A 23,003-nucleotide genomic window follows, 5' to 3' on the forward strand; every position below is an offset into this window, starting at 1 on the left:
CCACTGATGGTTTAGCAAATAGTCAATTACTTGTGTGTTTTTGTGAGAGAAGGGAAGTTTAGGTATTGACTTGCTTTTTTTTAATTTCTTACTTTTATTTGCGATGGTTTTAATATCAAAGAAGAAAGATGTAAAAAATAATTTTAATCAATCATTAAAAGAAAATGAGCAATTCTCGTTTGTGTGTGTGTGTGTGTGTATGTGTATGTGTAATTGATTCATGGAAAAGATATTTTCAATTCAATAAACTTCCAAACATAATAGTTTGACTATAAATCTTTCTACATCTGTAATTAAAATATAATTAATCACTTCTTCCTCCCTTTCCTTCCACCAGCCCCCTCTCAAGCTCCTTCCCTCCAACTCTGATGATACATTTTTAATGAAAGTTGGTTAAGGACAAAGGAATTGCAGAAACACTGTAAATCTTACACAGAAACTTGGTTGCTGTGATGGCACTGAAAGTTACTGAGAAACAGTTTAACAGCAAACCCTGGTGATACTACAGAGAGCAATTCTCACTACAGGAGAAGGAAGACACAAAGACCAAAGAGGAAAAGATAAGGAAATACCATGTGCAGCTGGAAACACTAACCACCAGCAGGTAGACAAAGAGGTAAGTAGACAGAGACATGTTTGTCCTCCCTGTCCACTGAAGAGACCCAGAGCTATGATACTCCAGAACTGCTGGGCATGCCTGGTACCCAGGAGCAGACACAGAGAGAACACGATGAACCTGGAAGATGGCATACAACAGGAGGAATGGCGGAGATGCTTCACCAGGGCTTAAAAGGCCCTTACCAAATACTGACTGCCCATGCAGCCAAAAGAAAAATGAAGGCAATAAATCATAGCTCATTAAAAAAAAAAAAAACATGATACTAAAACAATCCATAATGGCACAGGAAAGAAAAATAACAAGTGTAAAGGGAGCTCCCCACCCTTCACTGAAGCCAACACACGTATGAGGAATGATAAGCAGAAAATCATGTCCGCTCCCAGCACAATAAACCATTCAACAAGAACCATCAGTGGGCCAGGTATGCCTGTCATGTCAGCACATGGAAGACAGGGACAAGAGAGAGACCTGGAGAGACCCAGGCCAGGCAGGGAGACCTGGAGAGACCCTGTAAAAAGAAATGGAGAAGGGGGAAGTCAAGCACAGTGAAGAAAAACATCAAATTCTTGTGAGAAATTTATTGAAGAATAAGCAATGTATATGATTTTAAAATATCACTGTGAGGAGATCTGGTAATCCTGAGTTTGATTTAAAAAGTAGTAGTAATTAGAGACTAACAAAAGGAAGAGGTTGATATTTTTATAATGTAGAAAGACAGTGGGCATCACAATGACTGAATGACAGCTCAGTATAATCAACAATTGGGCAAATTGGTGTTATACTCCTCCTGACACAATGTGATGAGTATATTCTTACAAAAACAGTAAGCCTGAACTGTCATAGGAAAACAAAATAAATGGAGACTGTGGCAGTAGTATAAAACTGGAGCAAACTCTTCTATAATGTCAGCCACGAAAGCCATAAAAAAATAAATAAATTGAAGGTGCAAAGGGACAGTGGCATGGTCTCAGAATGAAATGTCTGACACCTAACACCTTGTGGGCTTCACGGTTTGCAAACAGGAGGAAGTGTTGAACTGGGACTACTGCTTAAATAGCAAGCTCTATGTCAAGGAGATTGCAAACACGCCATTGCAGGAGCTACAGGAAACAGTCAGCATTACCTTGGATGGGTTGATCACAATGTTTCTGGCTGAGCCGTGCTCATCTCCAGTGAAGGCTGGCTGGTTGTTGAATCCCTGCTTGACATTCACGGCTGTAAGTTCATCCTGTTCAAGAGAACATATTGATTAAGCAGAGAACAGAAACACTTGAAGTCAATTCAGACACCGCAGCCTGAGTAATAACTAAGTTCACTCTTGTCTATAAGAGAAAGGAGTTCAGGGGACAATAACCAAGACGGCAGAACCCTATTTAAAAACCAATGCATGCATGGAAGACCTCGATAATGTGGTAGATGTGCAGGGCACAGAGGTTATCTCCACTGGGTCCATCTTAACTACCATCTTGGAAGGACTAAAATAAGCATGGAAACACATCCCTGGGTGTATTGAGTATAGGATCCTTAGAGAAGTTTCACTGATCAGGGAAGACTCACCTTGACGGCCACCTCTCATTCCTTGCCTCCTTTTTTTTTTTTAATTTATTTGTATGTACATGAGTGTTTTTGCATGTATGAATGTCTATGTACCACATGTATGAGGTGTGTCTGTAGATGGTTGTGAGCTGCTACGTGAGTACTGGGAATCCAACCTGGGTCCTGTGGGACAGCAGCCAGAGCTATGACCTGCAAAGCCATCTCCCTAGGCAACAGGACTATTTATATTCAACCAAGCTGCCCCATACATCTTACCCAGGACTGACTTACTCAGCCCATCAAGAGCTGAAGACAGAAATGAAGGTTTCCAGTAATAAGCTCTGTGGCAGTAAGCATAGCTCACCACAACCTACAACTAACTGGGGGGGGGGGAGGGGGGGTGTCACTGGCTTTACACATTCTGGCCCACTTAATCCTTACCGACTCAGATGCTATATAGTCAAATCCATTCCACGGGTAAGAAAAAGTGGCAAGTACTATGCCAGTGCACCATCTGGGCAAAGCCAGCACTGAAATACTATCCTTAGGATGATCCAAAGCAACATTTCCGTGACACCAAGAACAAATGTCACATGAAAATGTGGTCTAAAAATACAATGCTACTCCTACGGTCCTTAAAATGACCTCCTGCATAAATATGACAACACTTTTCCAAAGTTAAGTTACAATACACCAAAAAAAAAAAGCCTGGAATAATAGTTATTGCTATTATTTTTATTAATGTTGCTATTGTTAGTTATTATTACTACTGTTTGTGTTTATTTTTGTTTTTCAAGGCAGGGTTTTTCTGTTTAGCCATGCCTGTCCTGGAATTCACTCTGTAGATCAGGCTAGACTCAAATGCAAGAGATCTACCTGCCTCTGCCTCCTGAGACAGTGCTCACACTAAGACCCACGCCACCATGCCTGGTTAATAGCCTGGAATTTTAGAAATTAAAAATACCCTCCTTGCCCTGCCCATATCACCATTGAGTTATTAGAAATTAAAAAGGAAAAATAACACCCTCCTTGCCCTGTCCAGGTCATCACTGAGTTATAAACTAAGTCAGAGCTTGAAAATACAGACTGGAAAAAAAGCAGCTGGAGGACATGAGGCAAGAGATAGTCTCAGTGACCTAGGCTAATGGTCACCACAGCACAAAAGAAAGAGTGGCAGACACCTGCTGCAAGCGAGAAACAGAAAAACTGTTCCAAGAACTGCTGTGGTCATCAAAAATGGTCACCTCGATCGGCTAAGGGCCTCGGTCCGCTAGGACACGCCATGCAAATGTACTGTGGGTGCTTTTACGAGCATCTTGGCAGGCCGCTGTTTCGGCTGCTCTCAAAACGGGGAACACAGCTCTAAGATCTCAAAACAGGGAACACAGCTCTGTAGGGCCCGAGTCTCTTCTCCGCTGTGGTGACCACTTAACCGGGTGAGTCACAGAGAAGACAGATGGCTCCTCCCTATCTGAAGACATCTCACTCTGATCATCTATTTTCGAATTAACTATTTAAAATTTTAAGGCAAAAAGTATAATGCATATTTGAAGTCAGGAAGATTTCTGATCAACCAGATTCTGTAGTCTTAGTGTCTAAAACTGCAGGGAACAAGTGTCCTCATGAGGAGAGCACCACAGGAAAACCTGGTGTGCATTTGCCTGCGATTTGCCACTACAGCACTGAGAGAAACATTGAGAGAGAGTGCGCACGCAGCAGCATACTTTTTTAACTCATAAGAATCGCGACTTAAAGTTCAAGGAGAAATGCTGGGCTTTTGAGATGAGTTGGTACTACAGTCTACTTTCTACTCTCAAAGGGACACCACTCTCTCAGACCCCACCCCTTTGAGTATAGCCACCTCAAGTAGAATTACTGCAGAAACAGGTAAAGACCAAGAGCATCACAAGCACAATGTGCACAGGCAGTCTGTTTTCTGAAGTACCTGAAAGGAACAAACACACTGATGGCAAAAATCCAAACAATGATCAAAGAACAAGACTCACGCTCAAGGGTTTACAGCTGTAGACAACATTTTGCAAACTCCAATGCTGCACCAACAGACGCGCCCTTAAAGGAAAATCATCCACTCCAACCTAAAGGTGTCTGCAGAACCAACTTTGAGAAGCCAGGTTAGAGTAGTGCGAGCATCAGGCAGCTTTAAGTGAGTTAGACAAAAGGAGGTATGCGTTACATGCATTCAGACAAGAAGCGTCTATGACTGTTCTGTAAGCTTTGCCAAGATTAATTAGGTATAATTAGAAAAGAGTCCAAATTTTGGAACGGAATGCTTCTACACTGCCAAGCCACAGCTATCTGTTAGGGACACAAATAGCTACCTCCCTGTGAGCCTTGAGCCTCTTCAAAGACTTTCCTAAATAGATGAATACCAACCATCAACTGTTACAATGATTTTCCTTGCAAAGCCAGGGAGAAAGATCACAGCCATTGCCTTGCAATCTAAGACAGCATTAACCATACCATTTTGCTCATATATGAAACTTCTGTGGGTAGTTAACAAAGGTAACAAAGTTATCGCAAAAGTAGCCAGAGTATGGAGAAAGGGGGACTCCTATGCTCCTTCAACTACACTACAGCCTTCTGTGGCAAGTACAACCCCAGTATTCCAGACATGAAGTCAAGAGCAACCGGAGTCCCAGCCTGATCCACATCCTGATATTTTGTATCAAACGAAAAAATACAGCAGAAGCCTTAAAGCAAATTTAGGGGAAAAAAAAAGAAGAAAACAAAAGCAAAAGCAAAACAAAACAAAAGCCTAGAGAATCCCATGTTAACAAAGAAAGCTAGTGTTTTCACTCTTCTATACACTTTCAAAATATATTCTATATAGGCAGGAAAATCAGACATTAGGGACTCCTAATGCAGCCAAAAAAATCTCACATACTTACCCTGAAGTTACTATTTTTCTGGATCATTTTAAAAGCAATCTTTTCATTTCAATACAATTATTTCATCAAGGCTCAGCTAATAGAAGCTCTTAGGTGAAGACCTAAACTGCCTGAACTTGATCCCCAGGACCCACAAGGCAGCAGGAGAGAACAACTCCAAAGAGCTACCTACCCTTTGGCCTCCTTGTGTGGCACAGGACACACACATACACACACACACACACACACACACACACACACACTTTTTTTTAAAGTAAAAGATCTCTTTGGAGAAATGATCATATTTTGATGCCAGTCTGGAAACTACTTAAGTTCCTTCTCACCCAAGAAACAAAACAAAAAGGCCCAGCTTAGCACATATTCCAAAGGCCATGTGAATGGCAGATCAATAAATAGCACACAAACACATGTGCACACGTACACACCCACTCTTATCCTTTTCTGAACTCACCATCTAATACACAAAGCCATGCAGACACGCCTGACAGTCTTGATCACCTAGTCCTTTAACAAACTTAGGGACCATTTAAGGAACCGGAACAAAATCTCTAGAGGGGATAAAGACAACAGAAAAGCAGAAGGCTATCCCCTCAATTGCTACCCAGGAAGGCTGATTACCCCATATCTTACCAAAACCAAGTTTTGTAAACTGTTTTATAATTACTTTTCCTGGTCTGAATCTCTCTCTCTCTCTCTCCAGAAAACATTCATTCTCTCAGATCCCAGAGGTTTTCTGCTGACCCCTGTTAGAAAAACCTAATATCCATGATGGCATGACGGTTCATACCCAGAGATGGAATGACGAATCCCATCATGATCAGAGTTTAAAATCACTGGGCAATGCACAAAGTTAACAGTATAAGTGGCCTGAAGCATTAAGCAAGAATCTTACACTCTCATACTTCATCATTAATTAGAATATATCTCACATTCCTTCCTTTGAAGTATTCTGAGGAATGCAAGATCCAGCTACTGCCTGTCACTCATCTTGCTTCTGCCCTGCCTACCTCCTAGCTGTACTGAGTCTGCCTGAAATAGTTTCCTTATCTGCATGGCCTTATCCAGTGGGCTTTCCCTTTTCTACCCTCCAAAGAACCTAAAGAAGGATCTAGCATCATTTTATATAAATCATAAATAATGCTGGAGACCTTTTCTCTCCCAGACCCTGGGCACAAATCAAAGCACTTCCCTGTGACTGAAACTGCAAAGCCTCAATGAAGACCAGTGGTGCAGTCTGGCTGATAGTCTTGCTATGTATGATAGCATCTTAGAGATCTGTGTTAAAAGGCAGAGCTCACCCACGGCATTAGGACCAATTAACAGACCTCTCTATAGCTCATCTCTTTGTTTCAAAGGAAAGAAGAATAACTTACAGAACTAAAGTCACATAAGATAAAATGTTGCAGAGTTTAGCACAGTGCCTGATCCATTATTAATTGCCCTATTTTTAAATATTTTAACTTGCATTTAATCTAGTTGACAACTTTATGCATTTTAACCTATAAGCCTACATCATGCCATTTCTGCTGTTCCACCCCTTACAGTATTGTGAAGTCTTTTGAAATTCACAAGCTATAATTGAGTCTCCTGCTCCATTCAGTCAACAAGTAATTATAAATACAGAACTGAACTAAAGACTAGAGGATCCACCGTAGGTAAATGGCAGTTTCGGTATATTCCCCAAAGAAACATGCTGTCTGCTCAGAGAAGAAAGAAGGGTCCATCTCAGTCTGGGAAGTCAGACATGTGGGAAAAGGGCCTTTGAGACGAGCTCTGATTTTAAAGGAGTTAACCTTCTCTAAGAAGGTCCTTGCAATGCCAAAGTTCCGACCTCTTTCATGAAGAGATGCCACATTAACCCAGCAGAGAGTATGACGGATCTCAGTATACTGTGTAACTCACAAACTAACCACATATACATACAAATGTACAACCAACAGCTCACCAAGTAAATTTAAAAGTTTCCAGAGAACAGGAAAGGGACCAACAGACTCAAGTCCACAGTAATCACAGTAAATGCTAACTAAACGGTCGTAGAGTGCTTGAGCTGAGGTATTATCACCTGGATCCAAAAGGGAAGAAATGCCCAATTATACACTGTACCTTAAAACTGTACACTTTAAAGACAAATAAATTGCTAGTAAATGGACACAGCAGATGCATACAGTCTGAATAAACATAAGAATGCTCAAGTCAACATCAAATAAACTTCAAAACAAGGAGAGTTAGCCACAATAAAAAGAGGCAAGTCAAGACAGAAGGTTCAATTCATAGGAAGAGTAACAGTCACTGACGAGGTACAAGCAACAAAGGCATACAGAGGGGAAATATGATTGCTGCCTATGGAGTTGGGAAGGTGGAGGATACTCGGATACTGTCACTAGGGGAATAGGAGCAGAGCTGCAGCTAGAAGCTGATCCTGGAGCCCTAAACACCAGACAGGGTAGATACACAGGGTATGGTGGCCACAGAGGGAATTCTGTTGTTATTGTAAACACACTAAACGGTCTGGGGGGGGAGGGGGAGGTAGCAGCCAGTCATACAGGTCTGCAGTGAGAACAACTGCTCCGAATAGGGTGAGAATAACAAAGGCCAGAGGGTTCTGAGTTAGCGTCTGCTCAGAGGTGGCAACTTAACCTAGGAAATGGGATGAGAGGAAACTTGAAAGGACAAGGGTCTAAGCCAGACCTGGGGGGAAACCCAGTAGTGATCTAAGAGTCAGACAGAGAAGGTCACCGAGACTGCATGGTCATTCCAGGAAAAGGAGGAAACCTGATGTGCTTTACCTGAGAAGCACGGGGGAAGTCTTAGAGCAGGAGAGAGCAACACTATCAAGCACTTCTGGGATGTGGGCACCCCTGGAGACCGAATTCTGAAGGCCCCAAAGCCACACACTGGAGGGAGCAGAAGAGACAGACCGGAAGTTCACAGAATGCTTCTAGAAAAGTTTGGAGGAAGATGAGTGAAGTCAGGAAATGGGGTCATGGGGAACTTGAAAACGTGCGGTTGTGGGTTGTGTTTCACCGACACTAGGAAGGAAATCAGGAGGGAAACAAGCTCAGGAAAGAAACGATCTCCTGACTCAGCTCGGACACTCAGAAGATGGGGAGAGACCGTACACACTGTCCAGTGTACAACTGGGCCCAGAGCAGGGAGGGGATCTCAAAGTCCTAGTCTCTAATAAGTGTGCAGATGACCTCCTTTGCACTAGTTATCTTTGTAGAGGCAAGCCAGTCAACCGGGGTCATGCCGCACATGTGGATCTGGATCTAACAGGTTAGTGTCCTGATAAAAAGGAGGTACAAACAGAGGGCAAGACAGTAAAGTGAGGAAAGGCCTGGACTAACAGAAGTTACAGAACACAAGGAAGGACCGTGCCCAAGGCCCTAAGTGACTGTGGCCTTGCTGATGCCTGGGTTCCTGACTTCTAACCTAGGAGAAAACAACTCCCAGTGTTTTAAGCTATCCACCACGCTATGGTGCTTTGTCCCAGCAGCCCTAGGAATCTAAGTATATAAATAAGGACTTCTGCCATCCCCCAGGACAGCACTACCCACAAGCCATGCAGCAGCAGCAGGGAAGCAGCTGAGACTGCTGTTCTGCAGTAAGGATAAGTTTCTATCTGCACTCCTTGCTTGCCGCATCACCCCAGAACCATCCAGGAAGCTATTCAAAGGAGATCAGCCATGGTTATGTATGATGGTGAAAACATTAACATCAGCCTCCTTAAGAGGGCAGGACTCCTGTAAAAAGAAATCTTTCCTCTCCCTTGGCCTCGTCATCTCTAACACCAGGGCCACATTTGCCAAAAAGGTTGTCTTTGTCAGTCTGCCATCATCTACATCGCTATTAATATTCACCTCCCATCCTATCCACACCTGCAGCCTGACAGCCAACAACCATCAGACCGGAAATAAGGTCAACCTGACAGAAAACAACAAGAGTCACATTCATACCTATGCCTACCGAAAGCAGAAGGAAATGTCTTTTCTCAGCCGGGCAGTGGTGGCCCATACCTGGGAGTCTAGCACTCGGGAGGCAGAGGCAGGCAGATCTCTAAGTTCAAGGCCAGCCTTGGGAACTGCAGAATGAGTTCCAGGACAGTCAAGGCTACACCAAGAAACCCTGTCTCAGAAAACCAAAAAAAGGACATAGTAAATATCTTTTAATCGTGGTAACAGTGATACCTCTCTCCCCAACATTTAGGCAGTACATACATGCCCCATATAACTCGTAAGTAACTTAAGGCATGCTGAGAACTGTTTTTACATATTGAGAAACTGAGGCTGAGTAGTGGGTAGAAGTGAAGATGTAGGTAGATTATGGTTTAAACTTTAAGTGCCTACCTTAAAATACAACTCTTCGGGCTACTACTGGTAACAGTAAGGAGCTGCACCTTTGGCTACCACTGTCGTTTGTTGACAGAATCAGCTCCATTGAGACAGTAAGGCCTCTGAAGCAAGCAGTGTTTCCAACTAATCTACCCCAGCATCCTGGCTCCCTGCTGCTCCTCTTCTGTGAAATGGGGCAATGCTGTCCACTGCACACTCCCAGTGCGGTACAGTCAGAGCAGTAACTGGCGACCACTGACTATTTTTAACACAGAATCATCCGAAGCATCACCATCATGATCTTTATATGGCCAGCACACACAAGACCGGCCATGCCCATGACTGAGTGCTTAGAAACCCTTAAAGGGTTAAACGGAAATGTCCACCGCAGGTGAGTACCAAGTGCCAACTCCCTTCCACAATGGACCTCACTCCAACCCCAGTGGCCAAGGGAGGGCTGGCATTTCCTCCCTTGTTTTAAAGTAGGAGAGCCTTTGATTCCAATTATATCTAAATACAGTACACTTAGCATTTATTTCGCTCATTTAAATAATCGTATCCCATTAATTCATACTCAAACCCCATTCAAATGCTTGTCACCCACTGATCTCAAACACCTGGATGTGGCTCTCAGAAAGATTCCAGGAAAACTGCAGGAGAAAAATACTTGAACTTTTAGATTTGCATATGCATAAGGCAGGGAAGGGAAGGGAACTTAAGTATCTGCTAGTTTACCCTACCCAGGCTTATTCACCAGAGATGGCTTTCTCTTTAGCTCCTCCACTGCTAAGGAGAGCCACAACAAACCCCAGATGATTCTTCCTTGCAAACTTTGCAATGTGAATTCTTCCTTTCAATCCTACTCATACTCAGCCTTTACTGTGGCCATCTGTAAGGTGATCTGAATGTAGAGACAACGAATTCCAGCCTGGGCCTGTGCTCACGGATGTCAGTCCTCCAGTTATCTGGCATCCCTGCCTCAGTGTGGCTTTTTGGTTCCTCTCTCCCCATTCCCTTGGGGTACACCCCTACCCCAAGCTCAATGCACTGCTCTGGGAAGCCATGCTGGGGAGGGGGGGGGTGTCAGAGCAGTTTCTCTTAGTGGTAGTGGTTGTGTTCATTCATCTAAGGTGCAAACAGCTACTAACTGTAATCTGGAGTCAAAGAAAACAAATTCCCCCTAGCCAGTGTGAAAACATAAAAAACACCACTGTGAACAGCTGACCTCCGTCGGCGCCTCTTAACCTTCCGCCCTTTCCATTTTCAGGAAGCTTGCTCACTCCCACATGTTCAGCCACGCTTACTTCACAAACCTGCCAGCAGTTCTAGCTATGAACTGCCGCCAAAGCATCCCACAACAAGGCCGGTAACAGGTCTTCAAGGAGACACTAAGAGGGGACTACCAGAAAGGAAAAGCTTTGTGGACCCTTCTGTACTAAGACTCTAACCGGCCGACTGGCTAAAGTCAGCTAGAATTCCTGGGGGCAGGTAGGAAGGTCTGACTTCTCATTTCAATTCAACAACGAACTAACTGCTAATTTGAATTCCTGACGTGTCTGTCACTCCCAATCTAGCACAATTGCGTCACTCTGAGGACTTCAAGTAACAGGACCTTGGACACTAGCTAAACAGTGACCCAAGAATCTGAACACTGTCCACACACACCCTTTTCTTTTCTTTTTTCTTTTCTTTTCTCTTTTGCTAATTATCACCAACGGCCACTTCTCCAGTCTTATTTAGGTTCATTTTTACTTTGTGGTTTGGTTACTGAAGTCACCTTCCTCACAACTTCCTGGGTTCTACTCTCTCCCTGACACTGGATTTATTAGGCATGAACTGGTGAGACAATTTAACAGAGAATCATCCCCCACCATCCCCCAACCTTCACCATCCCCCACCATCCCCATCCCCCCCAGAAAGCTGCCAGACCCAGCAATGGCCCAGCTCCACCAAGCCTGATTTGAAGAGCCCACCCAGCCTGCCTGCATACCCACCCACCCCCAATGCCCTCCCAGCACTCTGCAGTGTCTCAGAGGATCCAGTCTCTCATTACTGAAGTCATGCAGTACCTTTAGCATATCTCTATAGGAAGCATAACAATCACAGCACAGACTCCAAAATTCAGTTCCAACCTAGTGTTGAAAATGACACTGGAGAGATCAGTCAGTGTTTCCTGTGCCTCGGTTTCTTCGTTTATAAACAGCTAGTTCCACTCATCTCAGAGATGTTAGAGACTGGCATACACCCAGCTACACAAAGCCCTCAGTAAAACCAGCCCAGTAAATACTGTCTAATATAATGTAACTGGCTCTTTACATACTACTGAATTATATATTAGTCCTCAATCATTTAGAAATTGTTGTCAATGGGTCCATGAACTGGACACAAACTTGCGTGTAGTAGTACTCCAAAAGCAGGCTGATACCAGTCCTGGTCCTCAACAGACAACATGCGCACAAAGACCATGAGGTGACACAGCAAGGGGGCCACTACATACAAGCAGCAATTCACTTTTCCAGCAACCTGTTTTTATCATATATTGATATCAGATTAAAATTTAATTCTAAAACAATCTAGTCCCTCCCCACAGCTACTCTGATGAGCACTCTTCTAGGGAGAGGACAGCAGGCTCCCGTTTCCTTTCTACACCCCCATATCAGCCAGCACAGTGGGCAGCATGCAGCAAGTACTGACAAAATGAAGGTATGTTCTCAAAAGGTTAGGTTATTTAACAATCTCTAAGCAAATTCCCAACAGTACTAGGAATTTAAATGATATCTCCAATTCACAAAGAATCTTCAAAAGAGTCAGTTGGCATTTCATTTAAAACATTCAAATAAAAACAACTGACTCACAAAGTATTTTCCACAGTGTCTGCTACACAGTAGATAGCACTGTGTGCAGCTCTATTAAATCTGAGCCATGCCGGTACTGCCTTTCCTCGTAGGGCTGAGGAGAGGAGGTCTGGCACCTCCTTGGACTTAAGTGTTTCATAGGTCCTCTGCACCTTTAAGAGAAACAGCACTTTCACACAAAAGATCCCACTAACATTTGGGATTCATATGGTACTGTTAACATGCCACTCTTGCCACTGCTTTCTGTGACAGTCCTCTGTCAATCACCTCAATGGATCGATCACTCCACGTTTAACATGACCGTGAGAGGATACCAACAGATCCAGAACTCCATTCTCAAGGCAGCGTGGAGAGCGAGGCAGCCACTGCACGTGGCTGTGGGACAAATTATCCTTGCCTCAAAAGACCTTAGCATGACCAAAGTGACCCTGGAAATGTCTAGAAAATTCAAGGGTGCCCAATGGAAGTCACATCTCTTCAGCTTTCTCAAGAGGCGACCAAAACCACCCCTCCTCTGAAATGCTCCATCTCTGCCTCCCGCCTTGATGGGGCTCAACTGCCTTCCTCTACCCGGATTTGTCACTTCCTATTTCCTGTCCTAAAACACAAGTTCAAATATACAAATTCAACCTACAAGAAAAATAAGCAATTCCTCCCAACATAGTGTCCAATTCCCCACCTCTCATGCCAAGCACACCTGGAATCCCAGTACTCAAGGAGGCTGAGAGTGGGTGCCTCTAGTTCCCAGGCCAAAAAACAAACATAGGATTGTTTTTTAAGTCCCAGGCAAATAGAATACATCGGTAATATCAGATTATACTTGGGAGGTAAAGTGAGGAGGATTGAGAAGGAGAGGGCCAACCTGGGCTACATGAGATGGTCTAAGACACAAGAAGGATCTGGAGAGATGGCTCAGCTTCCAGTCCCACTACCCATATGGTAGCTAATAACTGTCTGCAGCTCCAGTTCTAGGGGATCCAACACCCTTTCCTGGCCTCCACTTGCATACAGAACACAGGCACACATGCAGACAAAATACACATACACACACAAATAAAAATAAAAAAAAATCGTACATCTAAAAAACAGGAAGGAAGGAAGAATTCCTATCTCTGCTCAGAATTTCTGCCCAGGCCTTCTCCATCCAGCCTAGAAACCTGTCATCTCTGAATGCTTATAAAAGGAACAGGCCCTTGCTGGCCCCTGCTTACAAATGGAACAAGTCACTGCCGGCTTATTCCCAGCAGTTCCTTTCCATGACTCTGGTATCCTGTCCTCTTGGAGGAGACAAGTAAAGGAGGGGAGGGGAGGGGAGGGGAGGGGAGGGGGAGAGAGAAGAGGAGATTAGATTTAAAAAAAGAAAAAGAAAAAGAAAAAAAGTCCAGGGAAGGCCTGAAGCACCCACCAGGCAAGGCAGAGCTCTGAAGAATTCTTCCCTAGACCTCCAAGGGTCTCTGGCACCCTGATTTCAGTCTCTCCAATAGAACTCTGGGAAAGTAAATCCTGTTGTTTTAAGCCGTCCTCCCCCACCCCAACAGTAGCCACAAGTAACAAAAGAGTCACCCAGGGATCTCAGTGTGACTCTAAGAGCTACTTTGGCCTTTATCACCTTAAATCTCATATCCAAACACCACCACAAGTCACCCAGGACTTGACCCACCTGTCCTGTCCACACTGGAGCAAAGCAGGAAGTCTAGGCCCAGAGCCTAGGCTGGTGCTCTCGGAGATGCTTGGCACAAGCTGGCCCCTCCCTCCGCATCCTCAGCACCACCTACTCCTACAAAAGCTCCAGAATCAAACCCTTCTTCATCGGATTCTATCAAAAACTGGGTCACTTCCTATTGATCCCATGGCAATCTGAAAAACCTTTACACCACGCTGTTCCTCATTTACCTTTCTAGCATTCTCTCCGTGCCTGTTTCTCCACTCCAGAACTAGGTGGATCCAGAAAGGTCTGGTGTGTGTGGCTGTATAGTGGCCCAGGGCACATCAGTAGTTCCCCTGGCTTCTACCCACTAGAAGCCACCAAGCAGCAATACACACATACTCAGACGCGACAGCCTAGAAAAAATAAAGACAAAGCACCTAGCTGAAAACCTGCTGTAGATTGAATGCCCCGCGCTCTGGAGCTAATGTTCCTACCGTTATTTATGATTGTGTCCATTCATTTAAAAACAAAAACAAAAGTTCTGAGTCCTAGGTGTGAGTCAGGGATGTAGCAGGAAATCAGATTTGGGCCCTGTCCTCAATTAAGCCCAAGTTGGCCAGGAGCCTGAAGAGTGCTCAATAAAACCGTTAGGCTGAATGACTGGATCAGTTTGGCATGCACACGTACGACGACAACAGCATTCCCCTCACAACATGGCGAATAAAACCCGACAATGGAAAGGGTCTCTTCCTCAGGGCCATAGCTCTGCAACTAAGGACAATCCGCATTCAGGTATGTCCCACTGACCTGGTGACCCTGATATCAACGAAACTGACACCAAAACGAAGAACACACAAAACAGAAACAACCAACCAAATATAAAGTCCTCACAACTAGTAAAGCAATGATCCCAGTACGCAAAGAGTCCAACATGCCTCTGTCAGAGCTACAGAGGTAGAGATGGGACCAGGAACCCTCATCCCCAAAACATAAAGCTCCTGCATGAGCTTTAGGCAAAGCTGCGGGAGACCTGGCAAGCTGGGGCCACCGGCTGCTGAGCTGAAAAGGCCCCACTGTCACCAAAGCACAGGGTGCCCTTGAAAGCCAAAGGGATTCTCGCTGTTGGAGTGACTTGGGGGTACTTAGGAAAAAAAAAAAAAAAACTGGACGTTCTCTTAATGGAAGGCCAATAGTGTAAAGACAAACCAGGGGACACAATTGCCAGCACATATCTCCTGTGGCAAGTCACCTTTGTCACGGATTAACTTGGTAAATCCATCTCTACCACTAAGGGCACGGCTGCCACACAGAATGCAGACCTACAGACCACGCATCCTTTTCCAAGGCTGACAACAACACTCTTCCCTCTTCCATCAGAACCCCTCCTATCGCCAGGCTGTGGGGGATCCCTACCAAGGAGGGGGCCTCCACCCTCTCAGGGGAGAAGGGGTGACTGGGAGGGGGGACAGTGAGTGTGATGTAAACTGAATAAATTAATTAAAAATATTTTAATTAAAGAAAAAATAAGGGGCTGGAGAGATGGTGCAGTGGTTAAGAGCACTGACTGCTCTTCTGAAGGTCCTGAGTTCAAATCCCAGCAACCACATGGTGGCTCACTACCATCTGTAAAGAGATCTGATGCCCTCCTGAAAACAACTACAGTGTACTTAGATATGATAATAAATAAAATCTTTTTTAAAAAAGAAACGGAAACGAAAAGTCCTCCTGGCAAAAGCAGAAATAAAGGAGATCACTGTTTAGCTTCTCTTGTCTTCCAAGAGGCCTTGGTCCTGAGGGACCTCATCTGGTGCCCATGCCACAAACTGAGCCAGAAAATAAGAATTTGCATAAGTTAACCACAAGAGGAGAGCATGATTCTCTGAGAGAAGCAAGCACCACAGTGACTTCTCCGAGTATTTGGTACCTGGCTCCAAAAATGACTTGAAGAGAGTGAACTTTTATTGTTTAGTTAACAAGAACTACAGGGAACATCAATACCCCCAGGTCAGCTCATCAGCTTAAGGATCTCATGGGGCTGCTCACCAACATTTTGTGTCAGCTTTTTCAAGGTTTACAAGATGGCTGCAGCTCCTCCAGCTACATATCCTCTAACTACCCTTGCAAACAGGGCAAAATGGCGGCTTTTTCAGGGCATAAGCAAAGGGCTTTCCCCTTCGCCTGTATTAAAGGTCTTCCGCAGCAGTCCTGTGGTAGATTTCCACTATCTAGAGAGAAGGTGTGTGCTTAGTCAAAGCTGAAAAAATGATATGGAGACTAAAGACCTGGTTTTTGTTTATGTATTTGTTATTTAAGTGGGAAACAAGGAAATGCAGAGTAAACATGATAGAAATGTCCGCCTTCTGGAAAGTCTGACAATCAACCTTCATTTAAAAACAAAAGAAAGGTCAGGCGGTGCTGGCACGCGCCTTTAATCCCAGCACTTGGGAGGCAGAGGCAGGCGGATTTCTGAGTTCAAGGCCAGCCTGGTCTACAGAGTGAGTTCCAGGACAGCCAGGGCTACACAGAGAAACCCTGTCTCTGGAAAAAAAAGGAAGGAAGGAAGGAAGGAAGGAAGGAAGGAAGGAAGGAAGGAAGGAAGGAAGGAAGGAAGGAAGGAAGGAAGGAAGGAAGCCTAGTGGTCAGCGCACTTGCCAATGTCCTTGGTGTAAGTACTACACTACCACCACAGACGCTGTCAAGTGATGAACCTCACATCAGCTCACAAAAATTCCTGAATCTTCACGGCAGCTGGTACACGCTGGCTCCAACACACCACTGAATGAGACCTCACATCAATTTAAAAAGTTTTACATGCTCCTTCATCCTAATCCACTCTGGATATCGCACAGTGCAGATGGCACAGTTGGAATGCTCTTGAAAGGGAGCCTGACCTCTAACCTGCTGCTCCTGTCAGACTCAGGAGTCCACAAGCACCTCTGTGAAGGGAGTCAAGAAAGTGCAGCCAGCTTCTCCTGGGGACAATAAAACAAAAGTTGATAGAAAGAACCATGTTTATTACAACAGGCCTAGAAAGTAATTGGTAAGATTTCCTTTTTATCTCAAACCTCTCTAGCTGGGGTCAGGGAAGGGCTGGGAGAGCAAAGGTCTCTCTCTCTCTCTCTCTCTCTCTCTCTCTCTCTCTCTCTCTCTCTCTCTCTCATAGGAAAATAAAATGAGGAACAGTGAACATGACTTCTGTGGCTGGGCTGTGGATCACATTAGGCAGGGTCCTGTCATCTGTGGTATGTTATGGTTCCTCTTCCCAGGTGGGAGACAACTTCATCCTCAGGTAGCTAATTTTTTAGTTAATCACCAGGAGGGGCTTCTTTCTCCTCAGCACAAAGACTGGAAGAAGCTTGAAGCGTCTTCTTTCAGAAGAGCCCAAGTACACAGGATATGGAACTCTGAGCTGTCAACTAACAGTGATCCTCAGGATGGTACGGCACACCGGAAATCCCATGACGTTCAACACTGGAAATCCCAGCTACTAGGAAGGCTGAGTTCGGATGCTCCTGGGAGCCCAGGAATTTGAGTAGTAAACTTAAAACCATTTAGAAGAAAAAGGATAAAAGAATAACAATACTACTGAAGGTCCATTTTTAAAGGCAATCAAAAATTAATTATATTTTAGGTTACTTTCTCCTAAGGAAAGAGCACTATAAGGCTAACATTACACCTTGAAATGCAGATTATTAGCAAAAAGAAGAAATTAAAATTGTTAATTCAGTGCTACTGCCCTAGTGGGATGGTTTAAAAGTATTCCCCAAGATTCATATTGCCCTAATGCTAGAAAGCCAGAGGTGGGCCCTTTGAGAGATGAGTAGGTCAGTCACCTAGCTATGCCCATCCCCCACACCTCACCATCTGCTGTCAGGGGTCTAGATATGGGTGGGTATCAAAGGTAGAGCATCCCATCCCACTCTTGATCTGGTGCTGCATCTGTGAAATGCCTTTGATCATTCTACAAAGTAGAAAGAAGCCCCATCCCTTATCAAATGACAACCCCTCTATGCTAGATCTCCAAACCTTCAAGACTGTGAAAAAAAAAAAACAACTATAAAATAATTTTAAATAAACTATAAAAAATTAAAAAAAAAACATTTTTAAGGACTGTAATCTAAAAATTACCCAGGACTCTGTCATAGTGTTACAAAATGAACTCAAAGCCCCAGAGTTAACAAGACTTCCATATGATACACATTTTTAAGTAGGAATCGTGGTTTTTGTTGTTGTTGAGTTAGAGAGGGTTTTTTTTTCCCCCTCATTAGTAAGTTTCCTAAGGCATTAAGGAATTGAGAATAGTTGCTAAACTCCTGTCACTGTGGACCAGCTTTAGAAACTGACTAGTGATTACGAAAGTCTTCACAGCTTCTGTCAATGTTGAGCACAGGTGTGCTCTCGCTCCCTGGCTGGCTCTCCCAACCCCCCACCCCCTCACCCACCCTCTCTCTCTCTCTCTCTCTCTCTCTCTCTCTCTCTCTCTCTCTCTCTCTCTCTGTGTGTGTGTGTGTGTGTGTGTGTGTGTGTTTCTCTCCATCTTTCCTCCACCTGACCCTGACCTCCCCCGACTTAGGGTCAAAGGTGACTTTTTACTTTCTCCATGCTGGGCCAAGGTACCTTTCCTTCGCTGCACAGCAGCGGGACTAGAAGCTTCAGCCACTTCCCTCATGCTTATGCTGCCTACCCCACCACAGAAAAGCCTGACAACTGAGTAGGAGACCCCCTCAGTCCAGTCTGGTTTCCTCTCTGCTCTGCTAGCCCCTGGTGCTGCCCCTCCACCAGTATACACCTGAGTGTGGGGCTGTTAGCGCAAGTCTCCGCACTCCATTCTCAACTAGCCAAAGACCAGACCTCACCCTGCGGTGCTCCACCTTCTTGAAAGACCAAATTCCACCTCAAGTGTCACCCTGTGGAGAACCATCCATCAGGCTAAAGGACGGTGGCTGCCACCCCCACAGACAGCCTTACCTAAGTCCCTAAGGTCCAGCTGAGAACCCAATTCCATGTAAAGCAAAAACCTCACAGCACTGCTGAGTTAAAGCAAGCTTTGCGGCACAAAGCCAGCTCACCTCTCCTTTGCTTCAGGTTAGCCAAGATAGTCTGTGGGAAATAGCTTCGGCTATCTCCAGAGCCAGGCACGGAATTCTACTCAGCTATAAATGCTTCACGGCTGGCAGGAAACAAGCCTAGGCTAAGAACTGGGCGTCCGATCGGTTTCCAGGGGAGAGTAGCTAAATGCTCATTCTCAGAGCTTAGTTCCTAAAGGTACCCATTCGCCAACTAAGATGTGAGGAAAGACTGAGACACGAGGTAAGTATTGAGCAGTGGGTAGGAACACGACAGAACGCCAGCTGAGACACTGGTTCTCAAATCCAGTGTGCAAGGACTAGCCTAGAAAGGTCGCTTTACAACTTCCTGAGTTTCCTCCCACTAGTGCTGACTAGGCCCGTCTGGGGTGCAGGTTAAGAACTACATCTCCCTGAAAAACAACTGGTTGCATTCCTCCTCTCTATCCAGACTTACTTAGCAACAGTTTTTCAAAGTGATACTAGTGAATAGATAGGGCCTCAGGCATACCAGGCAAGCCCTCTCTGCCTCTGAGGAACCAGAATAGAACTGAAACAGAGCTTTCTACCTGGATTCTAACCTAGAAGCAGGTCCACACCCTTCCCTGAATATTTGGGATTTTAAGGAAGTCTGAAACTCCACTTCACCTCCCCCAGGCCAACAAATTGCTCCCAGGCAAGAAACATTCTAGAACCAAATGTCTCACTAACTTCGGTCTTCATCCTCCAGGCAACCGGCCAATTTGTCCAGTCTTCCCGGAGGATTCAATGTAATCTTTCCCATTCCTCCACCAGTGCTCCTCCCCCGTGTCTCTCTGGATTTTGTTTCTTTCTTTTCCAATTAGTACCTTGCCTAACCACAGGCCCGGGCAGTCATGTGATCACCAGCAATCAACCCTCGCTCTGGTGCAGCTTAACATTCAGTGTAGTTGGTGGACCAGCGAGTAGATGCTGCACCCTAAAAACTGAATTTTAGGCACCGATAAGCTCCACAAAAGCATAATTAATACGCGGTAAGAAGCTGAAGATCGGCTGCAAGCAAGGTTCCCCCACTTTGGAACAATTTCTTAGCTAAGAACCAAGAACAATAAACACCACTCCAGCAACAGACCAGAACCTAACCAAGAGCCAGGCCTGTTGGAAGGGAAGAAAGCAGCCGCGGCCCACTGTACAGCCAGAAGGGCACACAGCTGGAAGCTGTGAGTCAAACCAGATTTCCAGGAAGGTCTCATGGATACTGTCATCAGTACAACAGAAGGAGCCTGGATTCTTTACCAAGACATCAGCTACTAGACGCTGGCCTGTGTTGAGTGTAGTATGTGTGGCAGGACCATGGGCCTTGGCTCTATGCCCTGCACAGAGCAATTGGTTTAAACACAAACCACATCTCACAGTTTTGGACTGTGAATCAAAGAAGCAGTAAATGGTAGGAGCCCCAACTCAGAGGCAGGCCTGTGGCTGCAGAGAGCATGGGGGGGGGGGGGGTGAGCCAGGACCAGGATGGTGAGGCCCTGAAGGGTCTGCATACTGTTCTAAGCATAAGAGAAACCTGGTGGGGGACGGACACACAGGCTCTTAGATATGACTAAGAAAGGACGGAACTTCTGAGGAAAGCCCCCACCAAGCCACGATTGCCTGCACTGATAAGCCAAACTCAGGCAGCTTCAGCCCATAAAAAGATCCTTAAGTGAAATTCCCTAAGAGGATGGTCCAGCGGAATAGAAAGCCTTGGAGCTCTCAAAGCAGGCTCCCACCAGCAGTATCAGATTAGCATCCATCTGGTTAGAAATGCAAATTCTGAGGCCACTCCTCAAACCAGCTGAATCTGAGATCCAATAACCTGGGTTCCTCCCCAACTCCATCCTTTTTTTTTTTTTTTTTTTTTTTTTTGGTAGTTATTGGGTGTCTGACCACAGCGCCTCACGCAGGTTCAACAACCAACCGCCAGCAGGCCACTAGCTTACACCCACAGGTCAGCATTTGGTGTAAACCTTTCAGCTCCACTCGGAAGCTGGAAGGAGATGTGCACACTGCAGGCCAGCTCTGCAAAGTGGAGCCACCCCTCTCCGGAGCAGCCCTGCTCACAGACCACACAATCCCTCCCCTAGACCCTGCAGGAGGCTCCTATGCCTAGAAATCTCACTACTACCCCAATCCATTTTTCTTACCAATTTCATTTCCTGGATGTCTTTACTATTCAATGGTCCAGGCCACACAGTCAAGGTAAAACAACCCCTCCTTCCTTCTAAGACCTCATCCCACCTTCACAGTCCTGAGCCTTCCCGGCAGAAAACGAGGACACTCTTGGCATTCACCTGGCTAAGCTTTCCCAACACATCTGATTCCACGTTCACTCTTTCACTCACCTGACTCTTTTAATAATGTATTACAAGAAATATCTGTGCCCTTGGCATTCCAGGAACCTCACTCAGGGCCAAACATGTCAATGACAGCAAACACAGACCTCTTCTCGGTCCTCAAGAAACTGTCCCACTGGTAGGAAATGGCCAGATACAAATAACAGCAAATGACAGACACGACAGAAAGGCCTGAGAAGGTCCCTGGGCTGAGACCAACATGATGACGGACGGGCCTGACAGTAATTTTTGACAGGAAATAGTTGCATGCTGAATCTATGGCCAATTCTAATTGAAGCTCCTCACATACATTTTATCTATCCGACCACCTTGCAGGAAAGTAGCAGTCTCCTCCAACTCTAAAAGGAACTACAAGGAGAAAAGAGGGGCCAGGATCCAGGCAAACAGAATGGCTCCAGGGCCCACCTGCTAGATCCCAGCTGTAAGAGAACAGGATGAAAGGCTGAGTCTAGGGGGAGAAAAGGCAGGCAGGTGTCCCGGTAGACTGAGAGCAACAGGAGCAAGGGCTGCAGTTAGGAGAGGAGTCAGTCTAAAGCCAAAGAGCTTCTGAGCAAGTTGGTGGAACTCAGAAGCAGAGTCAGATGAGTTAGCAACCCAAACCATTCCAGAAGCAAGTCAGGCAAGCCACCCCGGGGAGTGCATGATGTCATCGCAAGTTGAAGGGCTGTAGAGAAGGAAGCATGAGGAAAGACTCCTGCCTTTCTGATTCCCCATTTTTAGAGTTTGGAGGGCAGTCTGTGTGCGGATGACAAAGTAGTCTGCCACCACATTTAATAAAGTCTGAAGGGAGGCCAGGGTACCTGCACGCTCATGAATGAGTTCTATCAACTGAGGAAGCGGGTTGGCGGGTCTTTTCATTGTGTCTCCACAGAGTCCTCACAAAGGAGTCCGCTCAGTAGCCTGGGATCCTATCTCCAGAACATTCTTATCGCTTCTTATCAATAAAAACTTCAAAAATAGCAATGAGGCAACTTTGGTTCGGTTAGGAATAGGGATTTTCCTACCCAAATATGGTGACATTTTTCATAAAGTTTTACCTCGGTTTTCCTGAAGAGCACAACTAAACTAGTCGACAAGAGAGAAGTGATCCAAATTTGCCAACCACTAAGATACTCAACCAAATTCAAACTCACCACTGTCAAACCGGAAGCCTGCACTCCCTCCATTAAATCAATACTTTAGCTCAAGGTGGTGGTTCAGGTCTATGATCACAGGACTTTGGAGAGTGAAACAAGAAGATCTTGAGTTCAAGACCAGCTTGGGTAGATCAGTGTGACCTTTCTCAAACAAATTACCACAGCTCTGTGAAGGCTCACGATATGGATTTGGTCTCCTTCAACTATGTGTAATTACAGATCTTGTGTTTGCGTGCAATAACATATGGGGGGGGGTGTGATGTCTTATACAATCATATACATATAGCAGTAAACTGTAAAAATCAAGACTGTCCAGAAAGCACAATACAGTTTATCTACAGTTAATAAAAGGATAAATGACCGGTTGTACAAGGACAGGGTGGACATCTGAGGGAGCAGTATGATACATAAATAACTAAAGCTTAGGAATCTGCTCGCCAACAACCAAAAAAAACAGCCAAGCACCTGTTCCATATTGTACCCGAATTTGACTACAGCCACATATAACTCTCTCCTCAGGAGAGA

At 45.1% G+C, this 23,003-nt stretch overlaps 1 protein-coding gene across 10 annotated transcripts in view; it reads right to left on the reverse strand.

Moving 5' to 3' along the window:
* Positions 1-23,003, reverse strand: part of Med12l (mediator complex subunit 12L) — a 307,885-nt gene that overhangs the window by 281,180 nt on the left and 3,702 nt on the right. For all 10 annotated transcript variants that reach the window (XR_007977519.1, XR_007977518.1, XM_052180453.1 and 7 more), the window contains one exon: positions 1,743-1,847. Coding sequence is in view for 8 of the 10 variants with exons in the window: in XM_052180453.1 (XP_052036413.1) it covers positions 1,743-1,847 (105 nt within the window). In the remaining 2 variants the exon portion in view is untranslated. The remainder of the gene's footprint in view (positions 1-1,742; positions 1,848-23,003) is intronic.

This window comes from Apodemus sylvaticus, chromosome 4, assembly GCF_947179515.1.
Source record: "Apodemus sylvaticus chromosome 4, mApoSyl1.1, whole genome shotgun sequence".
NCBI classification, from domain to species: domain Eukaryota; kingdom Metazoa; phylum Chordata; class Mammalia; order Rodentia; family Muridae; genus Apodemus; species Apodemus sylvaticus.